Raw genomic sequence first — 12,077 nt, forward strand, 5'->3', positions numbered from 1 at the left:
TGCATACAGTACATATCAATGACATAGTCGCGTGTAGACACACATATACACACGTCTGAATACAGCACTGTGAAATGGACTTCCCTCCTACTGTGAAATGTTGATATAGAGGTATTATTAGCAGTTGATTTACGGTCTAGAAATCTCCATCATTTGGTTACCATGACTAAGCCTTGTTCAAAAGTGTGGTGTCTGAGGCATGGGTTTTTTCCATCCTTTGTGAGTATTCAGGACTCTAATGCCCCCCTCCCCACTCATCCAACATATATCAGCTGTCATTGATCATAATGACTTCCTGCCTAATGAACCCTGCCCTGACCTGGGACCAGGGGTCACGCATGCAAGGGTCAGACTTGTGTCAGACTCAGACTGGAGTTCCTCTACGGAGTTTAGTTAGAGCAGACCCTTCAGTCTTATGGCTGGAATCCAACTGGCTCAGAACTGTGAGCAAAAGACTAATATCTCACACATTCCATCCCTAATGGGCCCACCTACAGAGATTGAGCTGCAGTTATGCACAAACAGATGGTTATTCTCAACTCCGACTCGGATGGACCCTGTTTAATGAGGAATGTGTGTGTTTTATGTGTGTGCGTTTTGTATCTTTGTCTGTGTGTGTGTGTATGTGTTTGTGACAGAGAGAGAGAGACTGAGCAAGAGAGATGCTGTTAGACTCATGGTAGACGGTGGAATCGACAATACCCTATTTGCGGCTTCAGCTAGTAAGCAAGAGGTTAAAAGTTGAGCAAACACGTCTTAAGCATTTTAATAGCATTTGAACATATCGTACCTCCTCTCCTTCACCATCCCCACATCTATTAGATTTTACTACTTTCGGGAACATAGAGAACCAGGGTTATGTGAGCTTTCACCCCCAGGGAAGAGTCGAGTTCCTGCTCACTCACTAGCTTGGCTACTCAAGTATCCCTCTGGTCCCTAACTCCACCTAACCCATGAGAGTCTCCTCCATCCCTCCACCCCACTCCTCCCCATCTGGAGGCCTCTGAAGCCCCCCTGACCCTCCACCTAGGCCCGCCCCTACCCCCAGCCCTCCACGGTAATGCCTTTCATATGCCACTGAGGAACAGGCCCATAAAGAGCTCCAGAGGCCAGCACAGCCTAACAGAACAGCTCTATTCTCCCTCTACTGAAGTATTCTCACTTTATCTAGGCTGAGGTGGTTACCTATAGAGATTATCTATGGACAGGAAGTATGGCTATATTTGGAGAGGTACTCATGTTTAAATTATTTAAATGAAATTATAGACAATTGTATTTTCTATCATTTCTATAAATAGAACAACAAAATCAACAAACAAGGATTTGTGAATTGAAATCCTGTGTGTTGTATTGTCATATTTAATTAATATTTAATTACGTATAGGTTGGTCGAGTCAGTGTCAATACATGAGATTGTTTAACCTCCCACAGATGATATAGCAGTGAATAAAATGATTAATAAGCACAGCACGCTGGATTCTAAGATAAGACATGAAGAAATAACACAGAAAAGAGTTGTATAACACTACAATGACAGCAACTGGCAATGGACTTGCAGCTCAAGAAAGGCTTTAATACCCCTCAAGAGAGACGACTGTTCGCCGATCATTCACATCAACTGACTATAGAAGTTACATACAAGTTACAATGTAGCTTTATGCTACAGGATGCCAGCACATCCATCAATACAGACCACTACAGATTTGCTTTTGATTGAAAACCTGCATTGTTCCCATGTAAAACTCAAGGTTGACAAACATGGAAAATATTTAACAGTGTTCATCCAAATATGAGGTAACTTCCATAAATTCTGCCTGTCCTCCAGTCCTGCCCCCTGCCTCACCTTTTCATCCCCCGCCACCTTCAGTCTCTCAACACTGTGTTCACACTGCAGTTAACCAAATGAGTATGTGCAGACAGCCAGCATTTCCCTAGCACGGACACAAAGTGCCCATAAACAACTACTGTTCACACATTCACCCTCATACACTGACCTGCACGCACGCATGCACGCACATACTGTACACATAGACACACACACACACGAGACATGCTAGACAAATACACAGAACACAGGATGAACACAGCCAGTCCACTGTTTCTTTTGCACTGTCAACTCCATGGTGTGTTGTCAGACGGTTCCTTTTAATGGTTAAAGCTGATCCATTCATTAATTCAGTCATTCAGAAGAAGACGAAAGTGTCTAGCACTGGCTTTGGAACAAAGGGCTTATTTCCATCCGCGGGAATGGGACAGCCTCGTCGTATATGATACCACATTGTCCAATGACTTGACCATTCTGTGCGGTAATGCCAGCTGCCACAAGCACATGCACGCACATCTTAACACAAAAGTGTGAAAAAACTGAGTTCACACAAGCTCTCGTTCCATGTCACTCTCCTTTACAAGCGGAAGCCCTCACCGCCCTCTCCTCCGTCTATCTGCCTCCCTCCCCGCCTTGCATGCTCAGGATGGGGTGTCAGTGCATTCTTAATAAGGGCTTGGCTGGTGGCTTGTGGCTTGTGTACAGTAGAACGCAGTGCACTGGGCATGACAGGACAGTAGGGTTTCTGCTGTGGCAGTCGGTTCTCTCTATCTGTCTCGCTCTCACAATGACTCTCTGGTTTTGCTTCTCTTTCAGAGAATGTGGAGGCTCCTCGAAGCGCAAGTCAGGTAAGACGTCTTCACCCCGTCTGTCTATTGAGAGGCTTTGAACCGACACTGCGCCTTTTGATTAACGACTCCAATTAATTAACTTTTAAATATGTGTAACCCTGATGTATGAACTGTCTCCAATATCAAATTACCGACATTGTTTAGCGAGCTCTGTGGTAGTATGAAATTCCATAATGTGCATAACTGTGTGCAGCGCTTTTATGGAACAAGACCAAACTTAAACTCTGATGAACACATTTCCCACTGACAGCTGAACAAAGCAGCAATGAAACCAATATGATAACATATCAGCCCTGTGCTGAGGACACGCACCCGGACCTAGCCTGGCTTTTAGAGATGAAAGGGTTAAGCAAACAGTATTGGATGGGAGAGACCACCTGTTTGTGGTGCTATGCTGTGTATCCACCATGCTAGGGTTGGGTGGTAGGGTTCAGACGTGTGTGTGTGTGTGTGTGTATGTGTGTTTGTGGTTGGTTGGACTCGTGGGTGGGTTTCACAGAGGACTCAGAGGAGCTGGAGGAACAGCTGTGTATCTAAACTATGACCATGAGTGTGTGTCTGTGCTTGTGTGTGTGCGTGTGTCTGTGCTTGTGTGTGTGCGTGTGTCTGTGCTAGTGTGTGTCTGTGAATGCATGCATGTGATTACTGTGCCACAAGAAATATAGGATTGCACGCTTTGGGCTGCATGTGCTCCTCTTAATTTCAGCCATAGGCTGTGGAGGCTTCTCTGAACTTAAGTTTGGCAAATGATCCTTAACACAAGCCTGTTGTAATCATTACTATAATTGACTTAGGTATGTATTTGTGGTCAGACTTTTTTTATCTGGCCGCCTGCACTTTCTCTGCACCTCTTTTAGAACTAGGGCATCTGCATTGAAGTTGCCACTTAATGAAATAAGACTCCAAGTTAATTTCATTATATACTCCATGGTATTGGGCCTTTACGTAATAGCAAATTCCATTGACATAGAGAAATGGAAAGACTGCCTGATTTCAGGTCTGTGTGTCTCCTAGCCTACATTCAGTCGATGCTAGAAATGAGATGTGTTTCCATGAAGATGGAGATTGGAGGCCTGGGCTACGCTAAAAGTAGGAGAAGTATGTGTGACAGTTTTACATTGTGCTCCTGATGTAACCAAACTTCACAGTATTCCCTCTAACCATCTCCTGCTGAGGTCTTCCTTAGAAGAGAAACGCGAACAGTTAACCCTGCTGAGAGATATGAATTTAGCTCCAGTGAAGCAAGACAGCACAGAGAGTAGAGTGAGCAAGCATGTGGCCAATTTCTTGCTGTATCTGCAGCTTATGGTCTCTGTAATGACATGCTGCGGGTCTCCCTGAAGAGTTGAATGAGCCTCGACTCCAACAGGAAAATGCTGCCCCTGGCCACAAAACTGCAAGTGGTTTCAGCTGGGTTTAGGAAGACTGTGTACCTGGTATGGAACTGCCGGAGCTATGACGCTCTACTCAACATCAACTTCATCATCATGCTCTCTCTCTCTCTCTCTCTCTCTCTCTCTCTCTTTCTCTCTCTCTCTCTCTCTCTCTCTCTCTCTCTCTCTCTCTCTCTCTCTCTCTCTTTTTTTTCTTCCTCTACCTGTCGCTTCTTCTTCTCTTCCTCTCCCTCCCTCTCCTCCCCCTTCCCTCTAAACTGCTGCCATTGCAAGGGGCATCCCTGTGTTGAGTCATCTATGGATAAATCCTAGGATACAACTCAGATAGTGTGGTGAGTCTTCCCCTATGATTGAATGGGATCGATACACTGTCCGACAAGTGCATTGCTCCTTCATGTGGTTTCAGTAAGGCTCTGGCCTGCAACTCAGTTATTGTTCTTCAACTTCACCTTCCATCGCAATCAAATCAAGAGCCCTATGGGGCTCTCCACTGGAAGCAGTCCACTCACAGTTGAGTCAACATCATATTCTTGCTCTTTATCTCGAGTCATGAAGTAACATACCTTACTTGTTATGCACTGTTTATCTTAGCGTACTTTCGCACCAGGCCTCTTTGTTTTGTGAAGTAACTTGTTTGTTGAGCTCGAGAGGAGCAAGTTAAAGTTTAACCAAACGCACAACATGCAAAATGAAAAGGCTCGCGACTGTTTGCAAAAATGTTGACTGACACAGCACTGGTTAACTTCTGGTTAACTCTCTGTTTCTCTACATGCTGCATGTGCGCAGTTCATTCACAGGTGGGCATATACTAAGCAGCTTCCGGAACAATATTACGCGACAGTGGATTTGCGCAAACGTAGGAGGCGAAGAGTGAGAGAGGGAGAAAAGGAAGGCAAAGAGAGGGGTGGAGTGAAAGAAAGATAGAGAGAAAAGGGGGAGAGATGGGAAGAGGAGCAGCAGAGGGATGGAGAGGCACATCGAGGGGAGCGAGTGAAAGGAAGGCCGAGCACTCGGGGGCGCAGCGCATGTGAAAAGCAGATGGAGAGAGAGAGAAAGTTTACGTGGCAAGTGGAAACCATTTCAGAGTTACGCTCGGACTGGGGGAGTCTGTGCATGTGTGCAGCCTCGCTGGCTTAAGAGGAGCCGGGGGACTCAGGAGGCTTCAGGGAGCGCTGGGTGTGTTTGTGCGCGCGTGTGTACGTGCATGTGCGCGCATGTGCAGAGGAAGGGGGAAATGTGGGGTCAAGGTGTTGGTCTACACAGGGGTAAAGGGTCGTTCAAGAGGTATGTGAATGTGTGTAGGGCACAAATAAGTGTTTGGCCTAGTTCAGGAAATCATTATTGAGGAATATATGCTCCTCTAACTCTTGAACAACCATTGACTGTGTCACACTTCTCTTGATAAACACCCATTGAATACTGAGCCCACCTTCCAGACAGGGCTTTTATTCACAAACCACCAGCCAGCACATGGCACCTGAAAGATTGAATTCACACAGACTCACTTGGGTGAAACGTCTCTCTTATAATGACGGTCTCAAAGGTCAGAGTGTGGAGTCAGAGTAAGTCAACCTCTTAATAAACTCTGAAGTTGCAGAAAGAAACACAATTGTAAATGGTTACATCTCTCCATGTTGACTGTGTCGTTGAGGGCGCTGCTCACAGCCCTGCAGGGGCAGTGTTGAGCAGGTCCACTCCAAACACTTACACTGACCTGATACTGAATCGGCTCTCCGATTTCCAACCTGGAAAACCTTCCACCCCAGGAGCAGCTAGCAAGCTTATTGGGATAACTTCACCAATTGGGGTAATCTTCAAGCACAAAGCTTGGGCCGGTAGGGACATTTAAGGCAACCAAAGAACACAACTGCAGAAACAAGAGAGATTTCAAGATTTGGACAGATGTTATGGATCTGCATGTACAGTATGCATGTGGAGATAATTTATAACAGTCTCTTGTTGAGTTCACTAACACAAACAGAAACTTTCTGTCTTTGTGGATATCACATTCAAACAATCGAATGTAAGATTCAACAGATTCAATTTCCACCCGCAGAGGATTGAGGAAGTTAGAAAATTGGCATTGCAGTTTAGTGATGTGATTGCATCTGTGGATTACATTAAACAGTATCCCTCTGCGTCCCCATCCACCTACACACTCACAGCTGATGGTCCAAACAAAGACCTCTCCCTTTGCCAGTTCCTGTCCACATATGGTCCTACACTCTGCTCTTGTGAGCTGCATGGAACTTGCAGCCTACAGCTTCATGTCTGGGAGCAGCAAACTGCTCCACAACCCAACCCTGAGTTTGATCTGAACGTCTGACAAGGAGAAAGAAAAGGAGAGAATGCCTTGATGTAAACCAACAAACGGGTTTTGAAATCCCCAACTCTCCTGTTTCCTTCTCAGAAGATGCATTCTTGCAGAGTTCCCAATTGTCTTCCTGCACCGGGCTGCTGTTGAGGAGTCTGTGCGTGTGTGTATGTAGGGAGAGGGTTGGGGGGGGGGGGTAAGACAAGGTGAGGGGGCGATAGGGAGTGCATGGGTGGGGGCAGGAAGTGTGTGTATAAATCAGAGGGAGGAGAGACATAAACAGAGAGAGTGGCTAATATGGCTATCTGATCACAGTCTAACGTCTGCCGGAGAAAGCGCTCTTTTAAGAGCTCATAAATAGCTCTGTGCTTTGCATATGGGGGGAGGGATCACACACACACACACACACACACACACACACACACACACACACACACACACACACACACACACACACACACACACACACACACACACACACACAGAGGTCTATTATGGTTAAGGCTGTTTCACCTCATTTTTCTCACACTTGTACGTCTTGTCCTGGTCTTTTCTTCCTGCTGATGCAAAACATTTCATTTCCTGAACAATGTTGAAATATTAGCTTTTGTTTTTCAGCCCTACTGAGTGTGCTGACAAAGCCTTTACTCATTCATACAGACCAAAGTTTAGAGGGTTTACCTCCCTAGGCAACATCAGGCTTTCAGCCATGTGCTTCAACAACATGATTTGACGTTGTTCTACGTGAATTCCCAAATTCTCAGATTGATCAGACCACGCCCCATTGGGCTTCACACGTGTGTCAGGAAATGACATCAAGGAAAGTGACTGATTTCCCATATTTGACAAGTTAGTGTCCAGAACTTTTAGGAGATGGCATTTATTTGATTTTGGGCTGTCCGCCTTCCATCTTACTATCGTTCATGACAGTTCATAAAAATTCCTTGGTTTTTCTTCCATTTCAGGAGCTTGGCTGTGATGAATAGACTAGGCTCCGAATTTGGTGATTCAAAGAGGTATATCATAAAACATGTGGGACCAAAGACAAAAGCCAGAACTTTCCAAAGCAGGCTCCACTTTTGAAAAACCTCCAGTGAAGCTGTGAAGGTTGTGGGCTCTCAGTAAGGTATGCAAGCAGCGTGGGGGTGCGCTCCTGCTCTCTCTGATAGGATGAGCTCCTCTCTGCCTACCCACCCAAGCTTGCGGTGAGCAATGCTTTTTACGCAAATAATGTGAAAGCTACATAAACCACAGAGAAACCACACTGATTCAATGTCAGACTGGCAGTATCTGCAGTTTGGATTCTATTAAAGTCAAGCTCATCCAGATGATTTATGAGTTCACTGACTTTCCCGATTTTTTTGTCTTTCAACAATAAATGGCAATATAATCCTAAATTACGGAAATGTGCATCTTCAGTCTCAGTTAATGTCATCAGGTCCTCTCTTTCGAACAGCACCTTTATCCAGGCCATCTTAATCACCCCTTATCTAAGTCCCTGTTTATTGGATGGGATTGCAGTTATTTTCCATCATTTATGTAAGAGGGTTCTTGTACCTTGTTCCAGATTCTGAGTTTACCACCATTTGAATTGTTTTTATTACATCTTGTTTGACTTGCGTTTCAATTTTTCTGCCTATTTTTCTTTATTAAGTGAGCTGAAACTGAATATCCCACTAACTATCTCAAAGGTTTGTTTGACAGTCAGTAAAACAAAAGCTGTCAGAGTGCAACCTGAACCTATGAGTTCTTCATTTGGCAGTCATTCTTGCCCTGACCACTGTAACCTAGAACAACAGTAATTCTGAAGAACTACTCACATTTGGTGAATGTTACCTACATGTACAGTGATGCTGACCTTGAGCCAGAGGTGATTGGGAGCCAGCAGTAATGTGTGAACCAAGTCTCTGCTGCAGCTGACCCTGGTTAGTTCTGCTGCTCAGATGGGTTGTCTCCGTTTGAGGTACAGCTGGATGTGCTTTCAGGCCATTTTCATGGTTTCATGGTGTGTAGTGGTGTGTAGGTTTCTTAGAAATCATGCAACAGGTAGCTACTTTTGCTCTTCAAAAATCTGAACCTGGCACTTTCAAAATCTAGCATGTGTACATAAACAAAGATGGACAGTACACAATCAGATTAGTGATATAAACAAGTTACATTTAGTGCTTACAATTAGTAGTATGATGTAACATTTCCACTAATTGACTGATTAAGTGCTATTTCAAGTGTCAAGAGATCCATTAAAAAGACTTCTTAGGGTTGTTGAAACTAAGCCATTGCTGGCACCTAGATGGTTAACCCAGAGAGGTAGCTGTCCATTGGCCGGACAGAGTGAGAGTCAAGTCTCTAGAGTTTCACAGCAGCAGAGGCTCCGCCCTCCCAACTCAGCTCCAGCCCCCTCATCTGGTTCTATTTAAGGCCTCTGGTGTCGACTCTTTTGATTGGTGTACACAACCCCCCTACTCGTCCTCCAGCCCCAGCCCCACAGAGCAGCAGGAGGAGGAGGAAGAGGAGAAGGAGGCTTTTTAGCAGGCTGTTTATTTTCCAGGGGAAACCGTTCCTCTCTTCTAGTCCTCTGTTCCGTCCACAAGCGTCTGCAGCTCTCTCTCTCTCCGCCGAGCCCTCTCCTCCTTTACGACCCCTCCTTAGCCAGCCACATCCACTCATCCATCTCAGATCTGCTGGACTACGGATGAGGCCCCCCAACGCAGTAGAATGGATTCTCTCTAGCCAGTTGCCGGACAATTTTGGACTTTCTGGGAGCCGTGGTTTCCCCTGGCCTCTGCTCTGCCCCGGGTGTCGGGCTGCTGGGTGGTGATCCATCTATATGGCCAGACTCTTGGGAAGATGCACTGAGCCCAGCTTGTGTTCCAATTGGCTGAGCTCCTCTGACAAATTGGCCTATGGCGCAACGGGTGTCCGGCGGTCGCTCTCGCAGGCCCGCGGGCAGCAGCTGGCTGACGGCATGTTTTTTCCCATCCACGCCAGGTCTGGACGGCGCGGACCCCATGCTGCTGGAGCAATACGTGGTGGTGGCCAACTACGAGAAGCAGGAGAACGCGGAGATCGGCCTGCAGGTGGGAGAGGTGGTGGACGTGATTGAGAAGAGCGAGAGCGGTAAGTCGCACACACAGCACACCCAGGCCTTCAAGGCACTCGAACAAACACGTACGTGCACAGCCGCCGAGATGACGCCCTCCCGTCGCCGAAGCAACCCTCGTCCCACTAACCTGTAACCTCTTCCTCCTCTTGTCCTACTGCTCCAATTCTTCTGGTTCCTTTTTTCTCCTGCCCTCCTTGTCCTCGGTCCCTCTTCCCCCTCTCCCCTCCCTCTCCGTCCATCTCGTTGTGGCGTAGCCCCATCTGGAGGCTCGATTTGGCCTGCTCTCAGCCCTGTTTTCCCCCATTGTTGGTTTAGGCCCGCGGCCAGAATGTTGCCTTCTGCAGGAGGAATGCCTCCCAGACTCGTATATTAAATCTCCCGCTCACTTGCATGGAAAGAGAGGAGGACATGCTGGATTTACTAATGCCAGCTGCAGAGAGTCCTTAGTCAGCTGTTTTAACCCCCGAGGATGGCCAAAAAATAAACAGTAAAATCACGCGGCCTTCAGCCCGGCAACCCCAAACACAGTGAGCGCATCGAGGATGAGGGTGATGTTCTGTCCCTGTACAGCCAAAGGGAATACCCAAAGGGCACCTGCCTGAGGCTGGCCCTTTAAGAGGTTACCTCCATCTCCAGAGCGAGCTGAGAGTCAGATGGATGGGCCCTGTTGCTGGGCCCGCCGTCCAGCTTTAATGGTGTGCTGAGACAGTAAAACAGTAATGGGACTCATGTGTTCCTCCGAGAGAGAGAGAGGACAGAGAGGGAGAGAGAGAAAGAGTAAAAGCGGTTTGGATTTGGGTTCCAGGACGGGTGTGAGTGAAACCCCATGCCACGGACGCCTGGAGGAAGAGAGGTGATTGAGTCTGGCTGCTTTGTACTGCCCTCCCTCTGAGTGCCCCTGTTTGTTTTTCCTGCCTGGCCCAGGAGGACTTCACCCCACTGGGGAGCCAGTCAGGAGCGGATATCCCAACACCTTGAAGTCTCTCTGCCAGAGGGCCTTATCATGCCTGTCCTCAGTAATAGGTTTGAACCTCTGGACGGTCCTCATGCTCCTCAAAGCCGTGCCTTTGACCCCCATGTCATTACTGACTTGATCTTGGTGCCTTTCATGATAAACTAAAGTATGTTCCATTATGGAAAGGTTCACACCTGGTTGGCATTCCTCTCTCTTTTTCCCTCCCATTTCTGCGCTGCAGTCGGTTCATTATTAAGAGACCAGAGAGGTCATTCCCCCGATAATAAGTTTAAACCAAGCTCTGCTAAACAGGAACGAAAAATACAGACCATTTGTGAAGGAGGGTTGTATTCACGGGTAAAATACAATGGATTCTTTTCCATGGGTAGTTTAAAACATCCTGTGGACACAGGGACACTTTTATAAGCCACTGATGAAGTCTTTTATTGAAGTAAATACTGTTCAGACCTCCTGGGTAGAGGGCTGAGGGCAGTAGAGCACTTCCCATCAGCAAGCCGGACATCTTCTGCACTGGATGTAGACTGAGGCACAGAAACGCGGGTGACATCACTCCCAAACCCTCTGCCAATTGCGAACAAATCCAGGTGCGCGTAAAATATTTCAGAGCTTGTTTGGTTTAGCATCCATTTCTAGCAGGATAAGTGCGCTGCTTTTATGGCTCCTGACAGACTGAGCTCTGAATCACAGGCCTAAGTAGTGAACATGTTGGCGATGTGTTCTTTATGCACTCATGTGGCTCAAAGGTGTGCATTACCTCTCTTTGTGATCACTAAAAGGTGCTGCAAGGTTTTATAGACCCAGGAAATATACACAAATCCTCAAGGTTCTGCCTATTGGTGGCTATGTGTAATTTGGGTTGAGAAAAGTGTGTTGTAAATTAAATTCATTACTATTAATGTCTTACACAAGAGAACCTGGATCGGAGTTGAGTGTTATTGCTGTGGAAGCTATCACATCAATTAATCATTTCAGTTTCGACTCATTTATTGTTCCCAGTGCGACTTGATAGTGCCGCCAAAAACCCTTCTAATTTAACATGCTATTGCTCATAATTACTTGTAATTGGCAATCATTGTCAGGTATAGCCACACATTGCTCTGAGCAGACAGGCATTAGCTATAGTCTGGCTCTGAGACAAGCCACTGGAATATACAGAACAGTGAGTGCTGCCCAATGTGGTAATGGAGATATTTCCTTACCTTGTATTAGATAATATATGCCTTTGACGGGGCACTGAATCTAGGTCAAGTCATAGGCTAGCTCAGCTCTCTGAGTTTTCCATGCTGCTATTCCAAGTCGACTTACTCTTTTCCGTTGCAATGGTCTGATACTGCTTTACCATTTTGGCCTATTTACAGTTGAATGTTATTTGAAATGATCCATTACTGTTCGTAATGATTCATGTTTTGTAGAGTGGGTATTGGGTAAGGCCTGTTTTATCTGCGTCAGGTGCATGTTTATTCAACAGTGCTTAAAAGGGCACAATATGTTATGTATGATCTTTTCTAAGAAATGTTTTTCTGGTTTTCAAAAGATGATTGCTCAATGTTTTTTTCCCGGGAGTCATTAGACTCCCGAAAACCAACTGGATCTTCAGTACCAAACCCAGAGAAA

The 12,077-nt window shown here is 46.2% G+C and overlaps 1 protein-coding gene across 2 annotated transcripts in view; it reads left to right on the plus strand.

The window, feature by feature from the left end:
• LOC136942989 (SH3 and PX domain-containing protein 2A-like) overlaps positions 1–12,077 on the plus strand; it is a 38,414-nt gene that overhangs the window by 10,578 nt on the left and 15,759 nt on the right. For both annotated transcript variants that reach the window (XM_067236088.1, XM_067236089.1), the window contains exons 6-7: positions 2,642–2,673; positions 9,373–9,501. In XM_067236088.1, the coding sequence (XP_067092189.1) occupies positions 2,642–2,673; positions 9,373–9,501 (161 nt within the window). The remainder of the gene's footprint in view (positions 1–2,641; positions 2,674–9,372; positions 9,502–12,077) is intronic.

The sequence above is a fragment of the Osmerus mordax genome, chromosome 5, assembly GCF_038355195.1.
Source record: "Osmerus mordax isolate fOsmMor3 chromosome 5, fOsmMor3.pri, whole genome shotgun sequence".
Lineage (NCBI taxonomy): Eukaryota > Metazoa > Chordata > Actinopteri > Osmeriformes > Osmeridae > Osmerus > Osmerus mordax.